Source organism: Ixodes scapularis, unplaced genomic scaffold, assembly GCF_016920785.2.
Source record: "Ixodes scapularis isolate PalLabHiFi unplaced genomic scaffold, ASM1692078v2 PGA_scaffold3__209_contigs__length_174095766, whole genome shotgun sequence".
Classification (NCBI taxonomy): domain Eukaryota; kingdom Metazoa; phylum Arthropoda; class Arachnida; order Ixodida; family Ixodidae; genus Ixodes; species Ixodes scapularis.
Window position 1 is genome coordinate 72,585,214 of NW_024609868.1, and position 21,926 is coordinate 72,607,139.

A 21,926-nucleotide genomic window follows, 5' to 3' on the forward strand; every position below is an offset into this window, starting at 1 on the left:
ATATAAGGTCACTCTGGTTATATAACTCATCCACCCAAAGTTTAGTAGTGCATCTTTTACGAATGTTTTGTAATAAATCTGTCTGAATTAAAAAACAAAGAGCCGTGAAAGTTATTTTTATGCGACTCCTGGAGGTGAGTTATTTGGCCAGGGGGACATTATGTGGGAGGCTAATATTTGCAATAAGTAGGATAATTAATTAAATTTGTCAATTAACGTTTTACATATTGAAAATGAACATACGGTTCCAATTAGAAACTTACTGAGCGTCATCAGAAACCACTAAATGAACTCGTTGTAGAACAACTTGAAACTTGTGGAAAATCCGGGGGCGCACGAAGGTTACCACTCGTGCAGCAGGCACAAAGCTAGCAGTGGCGGAACGCGATGATAATCTAATCATCCGCGTTCCGCAACCGCTAGCCTTGTACCTGCTTCACCAGTGGTAACATTAGTGCATTACTACGCTTCTCACGCGCTCAGTCTTTCTGAAAATTACAGATTTAGTGGGTTTCGATGACGCTCAGAAACGTTATAATTGGAGCCATGCGCCTATTTCCGTTAATTAAAAAGTTAATGAACAAATTTCAATTATTTAGCTGACTGATCGTTACGATTAGCCCACTATACTATTTTCCCCTGGCCGTACAACTCACCTGCACATACCCCATAAGTGCCACTTTCACGACTTTTTTTAAACAAATCTGTCAAGCATAAAAAACACCCTATATATGTATATGTATACATATATATGTACACATCGCGACACTGTTAGCGCGAACACGACATCGGCGCATTTTCGCATTTTACTTCTATATAGTATTAGCGAGCAGAAAATTTTATCGCTTACATTATAGAACTAAATGAGCTCTTTCCGTAGCAATAATATCTTGGACGACATCCCCTGGTTTCAAAGAAAAAAAAAACTGGAAAAACCGGCGATCACTTATTCGCGCTAACAGTGTCGCGCTCTGTCTGTCTGTCTGTGTGTGTGTGTGTGTGTTTGTGTGTGTGTGTGTTCAAGAGCTGGTAACGCATATGATGATGTCGGAATAACCTTACCGCTTAGCGGAATTCGTTATCGTTACTCTACATTATATTCAAGAACACAATCGTTCTCTCCTAGAGTTTTCTTCTCTAGAAAGTTTTGAATTACACGTTCAGTGCAACCCGTTGGCCAGTAAATGATTTTTTTTTTATTCCTATTTGTACCATTTGCGCATCCCCGACTGAGTGCGCACATACGCTGTCCGAGGCTCATGGACAGTTTTCCTTTCTAGGAAAATGTATGTGTTTGTTTTGAGAGCGGCTTCGTAGTATTGGTGTGATGCGCAGGCAGGAAGCTACATAGCGTGAACCGGTGGTACTCAGTTTTAAAATAGTATTATTTATTACTGGATGGTTCGCAATAACATCGTGAGAGGAAGTAACAAGGTAGAATCTTTGGTGAGCGCCACTTTATTACGAATGCTACCACCAAATTTCCGCATTGGCTTATACGTTTTTGCGTGTATCTTGAGGCCGTTTCACATACTTGAAACCGCGTAGGACCGACTGAGACAAGACCGCTTTTGCCTCAGTCGCTACTACTCGGTTGGAAGTGTGTGAACGAGCCTCAAGATACATGCAAAAACGAATTCGCGAGCCTCAAAATACTCGCTCTTGTATAAAAAGAAAAATGGCGCGAATGGAATATGGGTCTGCCGGAGCGTAACAATCGACACCGTTGGCAGAATTCGCTAATCCGCCGCCACTCGCCAATTAAGATATCGTTCCGATATTGGTCTTATTAAAAGCGTATCATAGAAAATCTTTGTTTCAACACTCTTCAAACTATTCATGATGAAATGATCTACTATGGAAAGTTTATACTCATGACGTTTTGCAGCTTAATCCCATCCGCAGAAAATTTCTAAAGGATGATTATCCCCCGGTCTATCCCAATGGATGGTTTCCTATTCTGGAGTCTGAAGATCTCCACCTGGAAGAGGTCAAGCGGGTGGACGTAATGGGTGAGCTCAATACTTTTGCACCGCTAAAAACCAATTTTCTTAATAAAACACTTCTACTAAAACCTTAACATTGCGATATGTTATGAGCATGCAAGGGTCATACCTAAAATGCGATTTTCAGTGTGACGAGTCATCAGTTATTGCGTTATATGCTAGAGTTATGGCGTCTGTCGGAAGCCCAGTTAAATATATAATTCCTAGTAGCCCCTAGGGGAGCATCATTGAAAACGTTCCTTCTAGCTTACGGTATATAACCAAACAACACCAAAATGCTGGGTCATTCGTCCCTTGCACCCCTTCTCGGCGGTTCTGAGGAAAAAATTGTAAAAAAATTACTTCAGCCTTAGAACTGCAGGCATCTTGAATGAACGGAAGTAATACAATAATATTGAACACTATTTAGAATTTAATAAACTTATAGCTTTTATTCTTAGCTCAGAAAGCTTTATTGTTTGCATTGGGTTCTATGCAGTGCTGACAATTAAGCGGCTTTTCCGCAGTTTTCTGAATTGTCTAGGCGGTAGAAATTGCCGTTTCACTGTTGGCGGGATTTAAAGCGGGTTCCAAGTTATATTACCGTTTTGTTTTCTTCTGTAGCGGTCTAAAATATTCTTTAGTTTACATTGGTTAATTGTAAAGAACTTAATGTTTATGGCGTTGGAGTCATGGGGTCGTTATTTTTGCTTACTCTCAACAAAATTGCAGTAGGCGAAAATACTTCTTGCGGCGCCTTGAGATATTACCGTGGCAAACAGTGAATTATATTTTGAACTCAATTTCAACGTCCATTTGGAGAATTTGCTTTCCGAGTCTGACAGTTGAATTTGTGCTATAGGGTTCTAAACTTTGAGGCTGGTTAACGAAAGTTCCAAATAACGCCAGATGAGTCAGATAGTTCTACTGAATAGAGTCTTTTGAAAAGCATGTGGATTTTGTTACTGATGCTTGGAATTGCCACCAGATATCTCCCAAAAGATCCGCACCACATTTTATCATATACAGTTTGCCCACTGCAGAATAAGCCTATGGTAATCGCAAGACACGTGATCGAGGGCCTTGTGTAAATAAAAGTACATTGCAGAACTAAACTTGTAATATATTATTCACACAATTTAAATTATATTCACAGTCAAATAATTTAAAAAGAGCGAAACTTCCTCAAACAATTATTTAAACTCGTAAAAGCGGCCTCTCATCACGGATGGGGTAACTAGCCACGTTTTGATTTGTTTTAATTTTTATTTTTTTCCAAATGACGGCCCCCATGGCATTTTGTTTACTGGCTTCTCGCGCCCGCTTCGCTTTATTGTGACGTGCACACCCATGGACGACAATCACAGGTAATTTATTCACACGAGTTATTTCAAGCAGCCAACTGTTTATTTTCGCTCTGCATAATACAACTGATACGAAAACGTTAGAAACAGCACATGCAATGATGCGGTTGTTGACGGGTGTTTGCGAACAGACATGGCAGTACAAACAGTCTGGATGTTAGCCTGGAAGGTATGTGCATAAAAATGATAAACCGAAGATCAAACAAACCGTAAGCACTTACCGTATAAACTTTAATATAGGTCGAAAAAGAATATAGGTCGACCCCCTAACTTACAAGTTGCAAAAAGCGAAAAAAAGCTTCTATGGCAAGAAAATGAAACCTTATCTTGGTAACAGATTTGGCCAAGCATACGGAATAACGAGAAAACACAACACATTTATTTAATTGCTTCGCACGCAATAAAACAGGAAGTGCGCGAGCGTTACTACTCCGATTCTTCAGAAAGTTCCTCCAACGACGAGTTCACTAACGCAAGTCAAAGGGACGATGCCGTCCCTTTGAATTGCGCCCTCGAGAGCCCGGAGGCACGAGCGCCCTCAACCGCTTTCGTACGAATCCACTCTGACGACACAGGTAGTGATCTGGCGCGCAGATTCCGAATTGAATTTACCTCCTTTGTTTCCAATTCGGGGTACACCCGAGTCCTTCCACGAAGTTAAGTTTTCTTCACCTTGCTGCACGCTGCCAGTTGTTGTCTCTGGCCTCACCAGTAGCCCATGCTCTTCTCGAAGACACCAAACTCTCGCTGCTCTGCAAGATTCCCGTGAACCTCTGCATAGGCAATTGCCTTCTTCATGGAGGCTACCGTGAACTGTCTTCTACTTCCGCTCATTATCACTCCGGGTGCGGCAACAGTAGATGTAACAAAACAAGGAGCACAGGTGAAAGTGAATCATGACCGTCATGACAAGTGGACGATTAAAAGGCGATTGCAAAGAAAAACGAGATGAAAAAGATGGCGGCTTCAGCCACCCAGTGTTGCGAGAATATTTTTGTTTTTCCGCTAATGACCGTTATATAAGTCGAGGGTTGACTTTTTCAGGTCCATTTTCAAAAACAAACTCGACCTATATTCCGGCTTATACGGTAGGATGCCACTTTCTGACTGCAGCATCACCATCAAACATCGCCGTCCATAGAAGCGACCTTCTGGCTGAGCATTCTTCACTCGTCACCCTCGCCATAAACCTCACCTAATCCTGCTATTGCTGAGCACTGGTGACATACCTTCAAACTCCAGCCCACGTCCTACCTGCCCCCGCTGTTCCCGGTCTGTGTTCGACAATGTCGCCGCTCTCCAATGCGACGTTTGTGATTTGTGGATCTACCAGAAATGCGAAAATGTATTTCTCGCTTTGTATAGACACCTCTACTTACTATCAACTGAGTGGCTCTGTGCGGCGTGTCAGCTCCCACCCCAGGCCGATAACCTCTTCCCATCCCCCAAGCAGCATGGAGCCCCTGCAGACCCCACCATCATCACCAGCTCTACCAAGCAGCACTCCGACCCGCCCGCGGTGAGCGACATCAGCAGCGTTCGCTGTTCGCACGACAACTCCGCGTTTGGCGTAGTTGTCGTGAGATAAATGCGTGATTGGAGTTTGCAGACTTCAATCACGTTTGGTTTTCCAACGTTTGCTTCCTAAAGAACAAGCTACCAGACTTTAAGGCACGAAAGTAATCTTCTCCGAATACAATATTCGCTGTATGCGAGACATGCTGGACACCTTAGTCTTCAGTGGGCAATTAATGGGTCAATTAATCGATCTCACACAATTCTCTGTATGCGAGCAAGACCGCCCCTCAACTGGGGACGTCGGGGTCCGTGCTGTGTCAAAACAGCTGCCCTGCCAACGTCTCGAACACCTCACCACTTCAGGTCTAGAAGCCATCTTTGTCGAGGTCTTTGGCAAGCATGGAAAGCTTCTTCTAATGTCTACCTATTGCCCACCCTCCCTCCGTGAACAATCGTACGCCCTCCTCCAAGATAGCCTACAGCGCATTGACCCCAGCAGGTTATTTGCACTGTTTATCTGATCCTCTCGATGAAATGCTGTTAGACGTACAGGAAACTGCCGGCCTCAGCCAACTTCGTCACGCCCCATCCTAACTTTCTCGAAACGGCACCGCTACATACCTCGACCTCGCCCTCATCAACAATCCCACCTTATCCTAACGCTGCACAGTCAAATCCAGCCTACCAGGTTCTAATCACAGCGCTCTCCTCACCAATATTCATTTCTCAGTCCCTAAGCGCGGTCGTTAAGGCCACGGTCCCACTGAATGTGGCAGTTTAGGTACTTTTTGGCAGGCCATTACTCGTCACTTTTTAAATACTGTTTTGTGGGATTGATGTCATTCGAAAGGCAATGCAATCCTCTTTCATTTGGTATTATGTATGTGTTGGTTTTTACTGTTCATGCGCATTTGTACCGTTGCGAATATGATGGCGCGGACCCTCACTTGCTCCGCTAGTTCATGTTTTATGAACGATCTATTAAAGATAGCACGGTTCCAATATAGCAGTTTTGTTAAGATGATGTCGGAGCAGAATCTAACGATCCACTTTTTTTATATTTGCACTACTTTGTTTTTTTCATCCCTCCAAATATTGCCCTAAAATTGACATTTTTCAGCACAAATATGTTTTTAATGACAAGCGCTAGGGCAATGAAATTAGCTACAGATGTAGTGCTTATAATTGGTAATATGCAGAAAAAAATTTAATGTTGTGTAAAATTTTTTTGTTTAGCTATTTTGTATCAAACGTAGCACTTTTTTGTGCTTCGAGTCATGGTAGTTCAAATGCCGCTGAAGAAATAATTAAACTCTGATAAAATCTTTTATAAAATTTAGAGCTACAATGGTTGCCCAAGAGGTGGACGATGGCTTTTTTTTCATTTTCAAAGTCATAACGCTCCAGGAGCCCTTCAAACTTACCTGTTTTTGACGCTTATCTGTTTTGGACATCAAACAGATTTATTGGCATTTAATAACATTTATTGTTTGGAATAGATATACATTGCGATGTATTAAATTTTCACAATGATCTTGCTTTGGTTTCTTAATAGGTGTAGAGCTTAGCTAATTTTAAAAACAATTAAAAACTGTTTGGTTGTTTTGTTGCGCTACCTGGCGGATGGCAGACAAACTGCTGATTTCTAGTGTTCAAAAAATTTCCGAGGGCGGCGTTGGCGTCTGTATCATCATCAATCTCCGTGTCTCTTTACCTTCACATTTAAAAAATATATTGGAAGATTTACTATCGATAACTGAATGGTTTAAGTACTGGGTCAGGCTAATAAATCTGAGACAAATAATTACACAAGCGTAGCGTGATATAATGCGTTCATTATTCGATATGATTGAAATCAATGAACAATAAAGACGAAGAGGAAAATAATACACCCGAGTTCACTTTATGCCTAGAGTCACTACATGAGCTTTAAAGTATCGGCACTCAGTTCCCCAAAATTGGTTTTGGCGCCGCCATTTTGAGTCTTGCTCAGAGCAAACGCAACTGCCGATCATCATGATCCAAAAGTACGACTTCCTCAGCATTAGATGCGATGCTAGGGAGCTGATGCAATATTGAAATGCTCTGTCGCGGGTTGTTTAAACATTTGTGAGGGACGGAAAAACGTTTCCTGTGATTTTAGATAAAGCTCCATATAACTGGCAACCATGATTTTAAGCCACAATTTTAAGCCAAGTGTCGTTACTCGGAACCGCAGCTAATTTACTGGCACAAGCGGGAACAATGAAGAAGAGGCAGGTGTCAAAAGGTAGTGGCTTGTGGAATCCACGGGGCTTACGTCATGGCCCCTCCAGGTATTACAAGCCTTTTGAACAAGAGCATGAATAGTGTCATTAAATAAGCTACGCTTCAGAGTAGCGACACTTGGCCTTATTGTGGCTTAAAATCATGGTTGCCAGTTATTTGAAGCTTTATCTGAAATCACAAGAAACGCTTTCCCGTCCTCCACTTTAAACGGTTTTCGACAAAGCAAAGCAACATTACATGAGCTTCCTAACACCGAATCTAATGCTGAGGATGTCGCACTTTTGAATCATGACGATCGGCAGTTGCGCCTGCTCTGCACAAGCAACAAAATGGCTGCGTTCACAACACTGTCGGGAAAGAGAGTGCCGATACTCTAAGCGCAGCTCATTTATTGGCTCTAGTTCCCGCGAAACTCCTTTTCCCTGACTCAAACTGAAAGTAAATATGAATAATGCACCATTATTATAGCTTATTTAGTTAAAACAAAATACACATAATGAGAGGAGGAATCGGGCGGGTAGGAGAAACGCGGGTTTTATGTGCGACCGTTCTAACCGTCTCAAAAGAAAGAACGCACGAGCTTGCGCTGTTTAAAAAAAAAAAAAAAAAAAAAAAAGCACAAAAAGAAAAGATGCGGCACGCTGTGTTCTTTGTTATTATGCGTCTAATTGCAAATTGTTGTGTGTATGTTTATACAGCCGGAAGTTAGTCTGCCTTAGTGGGCGTCTGGTGACTCAGCTGTAGATGAACAATTTAGCCAGTGCGGTACAGCCGGAAACCTGGGGTCTTTAACGTGCACCACGCAGTAGTGATACACGAGCGCACGCCGGTACGATGCTCTTCCAGATCGAAACGGGCAGGGGCGGGGTGGGTTCTGCACCGCGAGCTTTCTCTCCAAGTGCTCCGAGCTGGAGTGCGCTAGACCATGCACTCGGCCACCGACCCCCCCCCCCCCCCCCCCCCCCCCCTCTTCTTGTGTGTCTAATTTATATACAGGTATAAGTATTTGAAGATCGACGATGGACGTCGATCGTCTCGAGGTAATGTAACGTAATAACAATGTATAAATAATAAACTTGTTGAAGGACTGAACGACTAAATTTTTCAATTCTCGGATTGTAATATGGCGGTAGCCTATTGTACTTACTGTTGATGAAGAGCAATATGAGGTGACGAGGTAATTATTATTTGATGAGGCTCCATAAGGACGACGACATTAGTGGGTGTCGAACCACAACGTACAGTGCCAGACTTGTTTCAAGTATCGTGTACCCAAAGACTTGCTTCACCCGCAACAGTATAAGGTACAATCAATGAGGATGCTGCTTTACAACTGTACGTTGAACAGGAAAACTGCACTGTGCGGAAGTGCGGCTTAATCGTTAATATGAGGGACGGATTTCTAGCAGCATTCCCTGATTGACTACTTGGAACAAATGGCCTCGTTGACGTAAAGTGTCCCCGTTCTAAAAGATTCTTGAAGCATACTTAAACCGCAAAGGAGTATGAGGCGAAAAATAAGAAAAAGGAGCCGGGTGGGAAAGGTCCAAATCACCACCATAGCTTCTACTATCAAATACAAGGGCAGTTAAACAATGCACAAAGAGAGTTTAGTGATTTAGTTATATTTACACTGAAGGGCATTGATATCCAACGTATTCAGAGAGATGACACCTCCTGGTCAACCAACAAAGAGCCTTTTCTACTCAAGTTTTACATGGAAGGCCCCACTTCCGCTGAAATTCCTCACGTAGACGAGTTGTCCGACCGATTAAACTACCATTACTCTCTATCTGGGAATCTCTCGATCTTTGTTCGTAGGCTACAGTATTATGAGATCGAGGGGTGTGGCTCTTCGTCCGCCGAATACTGCTTCGGCGGGTTTTTTTTCGTGTAAGATGAGACCGTCGCGTGCTGCCGGAACAAGAACCTGGCGATTCTTCACTGAACTGCTTCTTCCGTAAGCTTCAAAACGGCTTTTTTTTCGTTTTGCACATCATCTGCTCTGCTTGCCCGTTAGTTGCAGGATGGTATGGTGCACTAATGTGATGCCTCATGCCGTTTTTTTTTTCTTTAAAAACTTGTTTATTTTATTTGAAGTAAAATTTTGCGCGTTATTAGAGAAAAGTATTTTCGGTAGGGCAAAAGTAGGTAAAAGAGGCCGTAGAACGTCAATGACGTGTTTGGACGTCGTGGCAGGCATCGTGTAAACCTCCAGCCACTTAGAGTACGCATCGCTCATGACTCCGTAGATGCCGAAACGTTTCGCCACCCACCGACTGAATAGTGGATCGTTTTCAGTTACTGTTCATGATGGCGTTGGATTCAAGGAAGACTTCGAGTCTTTCAACAAAGTTAGCCCAGGTGCCAGGACTTTTGTCGAAAGCGGTAAGTGTTCGAAACGTCGACAACGTCGGTAGCCACGTGTTGTGCTTGACACTGGACACTTACCATTCGCTGAAAAGAAACTTGCTTGTTCGTCTGCCATGAGTCGTCCGATATCAGGTCATCACCGCAACACCATCTCCCGACAAAACTGGTCTTCATTGTTCGCATGTCCATAGTTAGCAATCAAGTCAACTAATAAATTACCAAACGCTCATAACTTGCCGTCGCTAAACGCCGTTCATTCATAGCGTCTTCATTGCAAATAAACGTCTTCCTATTTCTTCTGATGGTTTTCCTAAGCTGTACTTACAACATTATGTGTGTCGGTACTTCCGAAAATATTGCAACGGCGTTTGTTTTCCGGGAACTATAATGTAACAACCTTTACAACATCTTCCGGACCCCGTGAAACACAATATTTCGTGACGTTATTTTAGTCGTCATTAAAATGGTGAGGTAAGTACCGTAAATCGCGAAACAGTTTACTTGACGTCCGCTTCCACTGGTTGAGTCTACTGAGCGTGCATTCCTGCAGAGGAAATGTTCATTGATAGAATATTGACACGTCAATCAACATTTGATTCCTTCTTGGTAAGATTTATTGCGAAAGCCCGTTACAACCGCCGAACTGTATGTCCCTATATCAGACAACAATTTATACCCAGCCTGACATTCTCGCATACATCCGTTTGCTGGGCCACGCTACTTGAGCTAGCTGAGCACAGCTGGCAGCGGCGCGAGCAAGGCCACGAGGGGAACGTGATGGTGCTCGAGCCACCCCACTGTGAACCAATGTTTCGGCCACCCCACGGGTGCGTGTCGCCATCTATTGGTTGAACTAACGCCTTGTTCAAGATGGCTGCCGTGGGACCGCAGCCTTAAGCCAAGACGTTCCAGCAGTTCTAAAAAACCGATTCCCCTCATCTCAATCAGCTGATACACCTCGCCCCCTGGTCCATCGTGTTTGATCACCCATCGGCAGACGAGGCCTACGACCTCTCGCTCGACATATCAGTAATTCAGCACAAATGTGTTCACCTTAAGGATCAACAAGAGGCGCGGCAGTCTTCTATGGATGACAAAGGAGATTGCAAACTTAATCAGACGAACACACTGACTATTCAAGAAAGCGCGAAAGACTCTAAATCCTACTGACCTTAACCAAGCCCACCAAGCACGTACTGAAGTCAAGCATCTCATCCATTTCTCTCATAGCAATTACCTACAGCAACTAGCAGCAAAAACAACCTGCCAGCCCTAACACTTGGGCATGTTTTCACTATCAACGAAAAATGTTCCATGCGCCAGTCTTCACAGATCCACGGCAGGTCCTATTCCAATCTTGACGACATAGCAGAGCTCTTCTCTTACCACTTTTCTCGGGCCATCCAGCAACCCCACTCTCTCCCATAGTCATTCTTCAAGGTGAAACCTACGAAGCCCCTGCCCATGTCAACTCCTCTCAACGCCCTGGACCAAACGGCTTCCGCCCTGCATTGCTTAATCCTGTGCTGGCCGCATCTCTCCTGTCCTCATTCGCCTCTTCAACATTTTTTTTCCCACGGCTCTGTTCCTAAATCCTGGAAATTCGCGTCAGTAACGCCTCTCGAAAAGGGACACGGTTTTCCCTCAAGTCTGGCATCCACTCATACAAACCAATCTCCATAACCTACATCGTTTGCCGAACAATAGTAGCCGCGTTTACATGAATACGACTTCAGCGCATCGACTCCAATGGTCGTCCGAAAGAAGCCGACGCGGCAAGGTTTACATGAATGCGCACCAAGCCCTACGCGAAGGTGGCGCCACGCCGGTTCAAAGCAAGGTTAAAAGTTAAAAGCTGCGTTTCCGGCACCGGTCGCACCACGTGGCCACGTTTTCTGGTGCATCGCTTCGCACGGGAAGTGCGTAAAGGCCTTTCAACGCTTTCAGCGAGCGTAAACTGAGGATCGTGCCCGCTGCTTTCGATGCTGTGCAAGGAGTTTCGAGACGGATGAAACATCAAAACCCAAACGAATTTGGCTCCCGGTCGGGCCGCTGGGCCACTCTGGATCAGAGGCGACGTGCTTGCGCACGGCCCGGCGAGCGAGATCGTTTCCTACCGCTCTGCGGACGCCACCGCGCTTCGCATCGCCATACCTCGCCAACCGCGGCCAGACCCCGAGGCCGAAAGGCTCCGGCGCAGCTAGGAACGGTACCAAGGTAGGAGCTGCTCGTTCTGCGCTACCGTGCAGTGCTCGGAGCTCTCGGCGTCGTTCGTGCTTGCGCCGAAGCCTCTAGGCACTCCCTCGGACACGCAAATTGTATTTCGCAAGGCTTGGACGGGGGCCGCCCTCACCGAGCAGCTCAATGATATTCCGCTCATTTAGTTTGGCAATAAAAGCTCGCGTTTCTTCTCGGGAGGAACTGCGGGCGAGCACACGGAATCGCTCTCCGCCGCCACCGACTAAGTTCGTCGCCGCCATGTTCTCAGCTGTTCACTCGCTCCCGCAGCGAGCGCCTTCCCATAATCCTCCCCGTTCCAAAATGCGATGCGACCTCCGTTTACATGGGTTGAATGAATGCGTATTCGCCGTCTCGATCCACTTCTGTCTGGCGACTTGAATGCGATGCGCTTCTCTAGCGCATTATGCCGTTTACACGACCGCATCGAATGCGACAACTGGATTCGATGCGACTAAGTCGCATTCATGTAAGCGCGGCTAGAGAGAGTCATTAAGAAGCGACTCTTAATCCACCTTGAGCTATCGAACTTCCTTAGCCCCCACCAATGCGGTATCCGCTCCGGCAGGAGTTGCGAATCGGTCCATGCAGCTGTCACCCAGGCACTCAGCACCAGCCTCGACAACCGAACTCCGTGCAAGATCGTCCAGTTAGATTTCAGAAAGGCTTTTGACAGCACAAACCGCAGCTTCCTCCTATCTAAACTCCAAGATATGGGAACCTCCGGTATGTGGAATTAAAAACGTAATTTTTCACAGCACTACCTCATTCTGCGAGGGATCTTTTTGTGATTTAGCACGAACTGGAAACTAATAGGTAGGGTGTTCACTAAACTATGTTATGTGTGCCATTGCGTGCCAAAGGGGTTTTGAGAAAACGAATTCAAGAACACTGTGTCCACCAAGCTCAAGGGAGAAATAGTCTTGTTCTTGACCACTGGCCAATAGCGAGTTCGTTTGATGGCACTCGTGCCCACTCGTGCCCACTCGCAGCGTAGAGCGAGTTTGTTTCGGCTGGCACTCCACGAGTGTTTGCACTCTCCGAGTTTGTTTCAGCGCCGACACCCCAAGCGTGCATGTACTCGCTGCAGCGAGAGAACCGAGCGTGCGACAAAATGCAATCCCGTTATGGCTCGGTCCGGCGAGGAGCGGGAGCAGACGACGAGGGTTCGTCTGTTACGACGTGTCATTTGTACAGCGGAACTGAAAAGAAAAAAAATTAGACTTTCTGGTAAAAATCGCGTCCCGCGGGCAACAGAATCAAACGCGGCCTTGAATTGTGAGCGTCTGCTATTTCATGAAGGAAACAATTGACAACCAGTGCTTTATTTACAAGTTTTTAGTCGCTCTCTTGTCGCACAGCCGCTAGAATATACCAGTGTGTAAAGAAATGCTCAGAAGAAACGCATCAGCGGTTCCTGAGATTTTTATCCCCAACCGTATGCGGGTGAAAAATTGAACATTTCTCCAAAACCTCCCCCAGCAGAAACGTGTGACTGCCCAATAAGCATCCGAGAGAGCTACGCGTTGTAGCTTTACCCGAGGCTTGGATGTTTAACCTTTATCTACGTCAGCTATCTTGCCCCATCGTATTTTGTTTGAGAAAGCTCTCGTTCTCAACGCCCTCACCAAGGCTAAAATCTGATCCACCTGTAACGATGATATCGAAATCGAATGTCCCACGAAACGTTTTGCTGGATATTCCAACAGACTAGTTTTAAGCCGTACCTTTTCAGTGCTTCACGCATAATATCATGCTCAAACGGATCAAGCTTTTGCGCGGACAGCATCATCAGTTTTCTCCAGTGTTAATGGTTATAAGAATTTAAAGATCGCAACCAGCCGCTTTATAGTCAGCTGGTTGTGGACATTTACGCCGTCTGTAAATATATCTACGACAACCCAGGTGCTTGAAGTCATCTAAAAAAAAAAAGACAGGTTCCAGCGACCAACGTTTATGGATAAACGTTGGTAGCGGCTGCACTCTCGCATTCCCACCCATCACGTCAAAGAGAAAAATGCTAGTTTCGGTTTGAGATCAGTACTCTTTCTACAACATTGATAGCGACAGCATCAGTCTGCACTCGGTGTATTTGGAAAGTTCGTTTGAGGCCAGTTCTTCGTGCGACACTCCGCGAGTGCGATGCGTTTTGAGAGAGAACTGGAACGGTGCCAGTGCGTGTAAAACGAACTCGCTATAACACAACATGATGGCAGCAACTGGTTAGTGTTGTTATCTTCCGGTGACTACAAAACGAGGCATACTAGCAGGACAACCAGCTGTGGTTGTCGTGCTGATGGCAACAGTTCTAATATTCAGCAGCCTGAAGTTTCAAATGCCATACCTGCTCCACACTTTGCATGCCAAATGCTGACATACCACTCGTAAAAAGCAGGGCTTGATTTAAGTCGTCCTCACAGTCTGCAGCCTGGTTCGCTCGTTCCAACTGCATAAGGTTTTCCCTCTCGAATGTCTCATAGATGCCGTAAATTACTATGCGTCAGCGGTAACCCAGAAACTCCCTTTCTGACCAATGACTTGAAAGGGGTTTTCAAGACAGCCCTGACTGAGACAGATGGTAATGAGGAAGAGAGCTCTCCCAGCCACTGTTTCTCCCAGATATGCAAAACTGCCGCTACTGCACTTACCCAATTATTTACGCAGTTTGTCATATGACGAGTGGCAGATTATTGTCAAGTGATCACTTGTGGTAGCGACATTCCTAATTGCATAAGATATCATAGGATAGATGCCAGAACCCTCATGAGGTATGCTAAGCCGCATTATCAATTTCAGTGGCCAGAGAAACCAATTTCAGTGGTTTATCAGCCTCATATTACAAATAAAAAACGCTGCCGCCCTTTGGAGCTAATCAGAGCAACGAAGCAAGGTTTGTGGGAGCTCTACGCAGGAGGAGTATACTCCCACGAAACATTGTCATTTCCTCAGCCAAATGTTCCGGTTGGCTCGCTGGTGCCGTAGCTCTGGTAACGCCCTGTAAGCTGCAGAAGGATGAGTCGACTTAGTTGCAGCAACAGTTCACTTCATGTACGAATATGACCAGAAAATGCTCATGCCAACTAAGGATGGAGGTCCACAATTTTCCCAGCATACGGTCGACGATTTTCTTGTTGCCCAGATGATTAGCTGCCTCTTAAGTTTTCTCACTTTATCCCCCTGGTTACTGATGGTCCTTGTCTCGGGTGTCCGGCCCTTGCAGCTTTCCTCCACACGTCTGTCGCCCTCGCGGTATTTTCTTTAATTCTCTGAGGAACCATCGTACTCAACAAAAAAATAACAGTATACTGTGAATGGACGAAGTGAGGCTCACCTTATAATTTTAAATTGGATAGGTACTGTGAGTCTTACCGCATGACGTGCCGAGCGGAGATAACTTATGCCTTGAGTTTGAGGGGGGCGGGGGGGAGGGGGGGGGGGGGGGCTCGTCGACGCATGCTGAACGACAGGCACCAGATGCTGCCATACCCACAGGGTATTCCGAGGAGAGAGAGAAAACAGGTTTGAGTACAGAAAACTGGTACGTTCGAGCAACACTTTTTTTAGAGGTACATTTTCGTTAATTCCCTTCGAGGTACATCCTTCTGACTGGTCAATTGAAAATTATGTTCAGTGTACCCAGTCAACTTGCTTAGCCTGTTTCGCAAATATATAATGACTGGTAAATTAACTTTCTGAAGTTTTACGTATTATTTATATGATTGTATTTTTGATGCCAACTTCTCTTTTATGATTTTACAAATTAGCAAACCCCACGTTCGCTCCTGATTAGCGTCATTTGCCACGATATGAAGTGGTGTGAAACTATCGATGCGTGGAGGTTGCAAAATCATTAAGCGTGAACGAGAAATTCATTACGTTCGACCGTTTTACACGTCACGTCTGACGTAAATACGCCTGCGAAATTAACCGGGTCACATACACTGCATTAAAGAAAAAACGATCGTGCCATGCCTGACGCATGGACAGCAAGAACACTTCAAGAACTGTTTGCACCCACCAGCAACGAACTTGAAGCAGAATCCCGGAATCCCGAACGGCGAAGTGAGTCCCCGGCTTCTTGGCTTCTTGACTGTGGAGGCCCATCTAGAAAACATTCATAGGGTGACTCGGTAACTCGCGTGACATTAAAACACCAAGCGAGGATCCAACCGAAAGGGATATATACTTGGAAAAATACATTCCCAGAACAGGAAAACCGACAACGCCGACAACGCGAAAGGCGACGTTTAAAAACATGTCTTCGGTCAAGGCGATGTAAAGCTAACGATCCACTGCTCAATTTTTCCTTCCCATATCGGTTTATCATTAAAATCTAGATTATTATATTTTCTAAAAATATTAACATTAGCGCACTCAATTGACATTACTGAGATGCTCTTTACTCTTCTTTTTGTGTGTATTTGTTTTACACCTTCAGTTGTCGCCATCCGGCTTGAGGCGCGCTGTGTATGCGCAGGTACCGAAAGTGGCCTTGAGTACGACCATTGGTTATGATTTTACTGCGATCTGAACTACGTACGAATATCTGCGTCTGCACTTATGGCTAGACAACACATCTAGCAAGAGTAAAGTTATGCAGTGGACTGTGCATGGAAGCACTCTGGAGTGCTTCAATGCAAATCCGCTGCGTGGACTTAAAACGATATTTTTGTGCTGTTTTAGACTAGTTACAGCAGCAAATAGTGTTAAAATATCCTTCTTGTCCTGTGCCTTAAAGTTAAAAGATGTCTAGCTGTTTTGGAAACTTTTTAGGTGATCTTTTAGTGATCAACACGTTTTTATTTTAAAATATGTTATTCCTGTTCTCCCAAATGACGAAGGGTACTGTTCACGGTAATATTGATAGCCTGAAGTTCACAGCATTCATACGAATTATAGTTTAATTGATTTAATGAAAGCGTTTCATTCCTCACAATCAAACGGAATGTGTCGCAATGCTGCCCGTAAATGAAACCGTCTTCTCACGTAGCATCTACGGAATATCTCCGAGTATACCTAAAGAAAGTATATTGAGTTATATCGCATTGCAACACCACTTGCCCCATGAAAAGACAGATAACAATACTTTCAATACTCCTTTGAGAATTTTAATCTATGCGTCTCAGCAAATAACTATAGGCTGCACTACAATAAACCAGTAGGCTGATGCGCTCTTAATAATAGCGCAAAAATATTATCTTACCCGGCCAGCAGCAACACTTTTAACACTTCGGAATGTGTCATGTGTGATCCTCCTTAACGTTGATTGGTCATTATATTAATCAGATTCGTGCAGCACTTGTCATTAAGTCGTGACGAGCTTCCGTCATGATGCAACTAGGCTAAATATCAGCGATGGTTTCTCCGAGAATCGCCGGCTAACAAATCCTGCTTGAGACCAGGAAACGTGCCCCTTGGTTTCGCAGGATTGGAGCTTGTGGCCTTTCGCACCAAGGATGGGACCGCCCATGTTATGGATGCCTACTGTCCCCACCTGGGAGCCCATCTCGGAGTCATGGGCCGCGTTGTGGACGGCTGTATCGAGTGCCCCTTCCATGGCTGGAGGTTCGATAGCTCAAACGGGGTCTGCAAGCACGTACCGTACGCTGCTAAAGGTGAGCTGTTCCGTTTGCTTTGGCAATGCAAAATATGTTGGGAAATAATTTGAATAGTAGCCCGATAAGTGAATTAGGCCTTTATTAGCCACAACGTGGACATGGTGAGGAAGCTCGCCTTGGCCTAACCCAGAAAACAATACAAAGTCTTTCCGGAGACGACTTGCCGTCGAGTACCGTACTCCATAACATAGTCAACCAATAAACACGTTGATAACAGCACTTTAGAGTTAATATTAGAAGAATTGGCAGTTAAGTGAAAGATAAAGCAATCGGTGGAATATAAAATGCATAAAAATTTGTTTTGCGGCGCGTAACTCAGCTGAAGAGCCACTGCGATGTACGATACTCTTCGCTTCTTATGGTAGCTATGGTTTCGCATTCGTTTCTAAACGCCCGTTTATCTTGCTATATAATATGAATTTTGTTTGTAGGTTCAAGTTCTAGTAACAGTTTACTTCTTAACAAGAGATTTGTATCAGAAGTTGGAAGCCATAAGATGACTGTTTGCTTGCGTTACTTGATTGAAGACTGGCGAAGACTAGACATTTATTCGCAGTCAAGACGCGCTACCAGCAATATACGTATTAACATAACTTACGTTGACAGAGACAAAGGAATCATGAATGAAAAACAAAAAAAAAGGTTAGTGCGAGGTTGGTTTATGAAAATTGATGTCTCACGGCAAGATTCCGATCGTAAGCACCTTGCAGGCGAGTGGCGAATCTTGTGCTTAAATTTTATTTTGTAAAAGCACAAGACGCTATTCACCCAGATTGTGGTTATAAACAATTATACTGGGAAGATTCTACAACTCACTTGAAATTTGAAACGTGTGAAGGTGGTCAGAGCTAGAGTACCAAAAATCCCGCTAGGTTTCAGTTTCTTGGTATCGAAGCTGCCTTTCACACTTCAATTTGTAGGTCTTACGTTACTTTAGAGTTTGTCGTGTTATTTAAGTGACACAGACACACACACACAAGCGTAAACACTCACACACACAAATATTATATTTTGATAGTTTTTTTACATATTTACATTACGCCTTTAGATAAATATGCAGCTCGCTGAGGCCAAATTTATGCTATTCAAAAAATTCACCTTATACAGGGATTCGAAGTCACAACGTAGATTGTGTCGTTCTCCAAACCGAAATGTAGAGTTGGTTTCCGCTGGGTTTATTACTGGCAATGACTGCTTCTTCTCGTAATAAAGCAAACATAGTTTATACTTCCTCTCTCGTCAATTCCAGTTCCCGAGTTTGTGACGCTAAAGAAGTGGCAGACCGAAGAGCTCCTGGGACACGTATTCCTATGGTTCCACGCCGACGGAGAAGAACCGTCGTGGAAGCTGGAAGACGTGCCGCAGATCACCAACGGGGAATGGAAAATGTTTCGACGCTACGAAGAGAAACTCACCTGCCACATCCGAGACCTCGCTGAGAACGAATCGGACCTGACGCACTTCCGCTACTTTCACGGTCCAAACCTGTTCGTCTCGAAGGAGGAGTTCTCGAAGAATGCCGGCGACACCAAATGGGGACGATTCCTGACCCATATCTGGACGCCCAAATGGTACACCGAGGACCACAAGTGTAACGTGGACATCGACGCGGACATTTTGGTGCTGGGCAGGTGTCCGGCCTTCCTGAGGAATCGCACCTACCTCAGGCTGCATGGGCCAGGATTGCTGATGGTTCGCCTCGAGTGTAAATTTGGTGTGCAGGTGACTGTTGTGTCGGTGACTCCGGAAGGACCTTTTCAAGTTCGGGTTGTGCACAGGATCCACTTTGAGCCGAACACGACTTGGCTTTTCCGTTGCATTTCAACTAAAGGTTATGTTAACTCGGTAAGTGTCAACAACAACATCAACTCTTTAAATCCCACAATTTAATTTCGGGGTAAAGTAGAATATTATGACTTCTTCACCCCCTACAATGTAAGCGCCGCATCACAAAGGATAGACCAGGGTGTAAGATAGACAGGTGGGGAAACAAGAGCCAAATGAGCGACCCGAATGTGAACCCTTCGGTTTTCTAATTTTTTGTGGCGCAATCTATGTGGAGCACCGCGAACTCTCACTCCGGGTAGGCGACCGGTGGCGGCCGGCTAAACTGACGGAGATGGTTTCTCGTGGATTTTTAATGGAGGACTGTCGTGCTTTTGGTTTATTTTGCGCACTCTCTCATAGAGTTCTATGCAAATCCGATTCCAATTTTTTTAATCGCCGCAGTGCCATCTGTCGCAAATCTGGGCTACCCGCAAGCAGACGAGTACACAATCCGGTCACGGCGCTGCGGTAGGCTTCTATGGGCCGTTTCTCCACCTGTCTATCTTACACCCTGGGATGGACATACTTTTACAATGCGAACTTAGGCAATCGTGGTTGCAGTCCCCCCCCCCCCCTTTCCACAAACACACACACACTATTGCATCGTTGAAATACAGAATCACTGAATACAAACAGAAAAGTCCGGATTGACGTTTGATATCTATATATTATACTCCGTTCGCCTTTAAGCTTGGACTGCGGTGGGAACTATGTGGCCGCCGGTACAATCAACCGCCTCACTCCTATCACTTGACTCGGGTCTCGGCACCTGGTTATGGCTGGGATAGTGATTACGGGTCGAGAGAGAGAGGCGTATGACCGGCCCAACGAGGGCGTATTATACGTTACTGAACTTTCAACGCACGCACTGGCATACGACATTTAGCAGAAGAGTTCTATTCCTTCTGCTTAAACTGATACTCATATCTCAATGGACAGAGATGACAACGAAAAGGTGATTGTTGGAATAGTGTATAGAGAAATTATATTTAAGAGAAAATATGGCTTCCTTGCCCAACATTTCAAAGTGGGATGATTGTAGGCACACATGGACACCATCCTAAGCTAGACCTTGAGAGAAGGTAAAAGGAAATAACGGACAACATTTCAAAACATAAAATCACCAAAAATGAGTCAAAATCTCAATATGAGAGTTCTACTGTCGTGTTGTGTTGTCCTTTATTTTTTCTTTTATGTCTCATGCCTCAGTTTCTAGTACTTTCTAACCAACTCGTCTGCATAGGCTTTAAATGGCCAAATACAATACCATGAATCTGGAAGACTGCGAGAGGTTTTTTCGCGTTTCTTTCAGGAGTTGAGTTATTTCTTTTAGTTGTGTACACGATTCTTATATCATGTATTATAGCTACTAATTCGAGTGTTTCTTCAAGTTATTATCGACACGTTATCCCCTATATTTATATACAATCTTTTAACGTGTATATGTGAAACTACTAAGTGGAACTATTTAGAGCAACTTTAGTTTAGCAAAAAAAGCTAAAACTCCTTTCGTACTATTTATTTGATATTTTATTCAATGTGCAGCGTTAAAAAAAAGATAATGCGGTTAATTTTTTTTTTTCAGTTCGAAAGAGACATGCTGTTTTGGAACCACAAGGCGATGCAGACAAAACCACCGTGGCAGAAGGACGATCGGACAGTGATCGAGTTCCGGAAGTGGTACTCCCAATTCTTTAGTGCGAGCAGCCCCACATGGAGAGACATGCGGGATCGTACTTACGAGTGGTGACCAAACTATTTCTAATAAAAAATAATGCATTTTCAATTATTAGATAGTCCAGTATATCATCCCCTCTTCGCCCTACAAATTTGCAAAGTGGCTCCATCTTATCTCCGATAAGGTAACGGATTGAGCTCTCAGAAGACATCGTAAAATTTCAATTTAGCCAACTATCGAATAACTTCCCACTGAGAGGAGATAGTGTAACACATTATGCTAATCATACGCGAGGTGACAGCTATCTGCATATCTCTTGCTTCGCCAAGTTCTCCATTCGGGAAATACTTAAAGCCACGAGCTCGCAGCTGCGCCTAAACAATGCTACAAGCATTACCTAAAATTAACAAAAGCAGTTTACCAAAAGAGGCTCCATCTTAGACTAAATTAGGATAGGATAGAATCAGGTTTTGACACTCATCAATGTCCGTATCCTATCGATGCGTGCCAGTAGGTTCTTCGACCGTAAGCCGCATTGAGTGACAACCCGCGTAGCCTGTAAACACGTGCACTCTCACCTATTGTCTTCTTGTAGATGCGTATCATTTTCCGAGCCAGTCGTCTGTTTTAACACTCTGTTCAATAATAAAAAAGAATAAGAGAATAAAAAGAAGAACAAGGGTAAGACAGAACTCTTCGTTACCTCACCCGCCGCATCTGAATGTCTTCTCAAGTGCATGCTGATGCTCGTCAGTGATACTTTTGGCTATGGGGATCGTAGTGTGAAATAATGCAAAATAAAAGGACATATATACTCACGACCTCAAATGAATAGAAACTGTAATATTAAGGGGCAGCGTCACTATAGCTCCTTTCACTTTACGACGGGCCGCGGAGGACGCTACGAGTCGTCGAAACCAGTCCGGGGCCGTGTGAACGTCTCGTGACCTTCGAGAGGGGTGCATCGGCGCCCGGTGCCCATTGTCACGAGATACGTTGACGTCGCTGGATCGGCTGGGATATCCGCTACGGTTTATCTTAAGGTCGAAGAATATCG

The 21,926-nt window shown here is 44.6% G+C and overlaps 1 protein-coding gene across 1 annotated transcript; it reads left to right on the forward strand.

Moving 5' to 3' along the window:
* Positions 1–1,398: 1,398 nt before the first annotated feature.
* On the forward strand, positions 1,399–20,941 carry LOC8043832 (cholesterol 7-desaturase nvd). Its single transcript, XM_042292773.1, has 5 exons — positions 1,399–1,446; positions 1,889–2,012; positions 17,173–17,361; positions 18,614–19,209; positions 20,777–20,941. The coding sequence occupies exons 1-5, from the start codon at positions 1,399–1,401 to the stop codon at positions 20,939–20,941; spliced, it is 1,122 nt and encodes a 373-aa protein (XP_042148707.1).
* Positions 20,942–21,926: the final 985 nt, after the last annotated feature.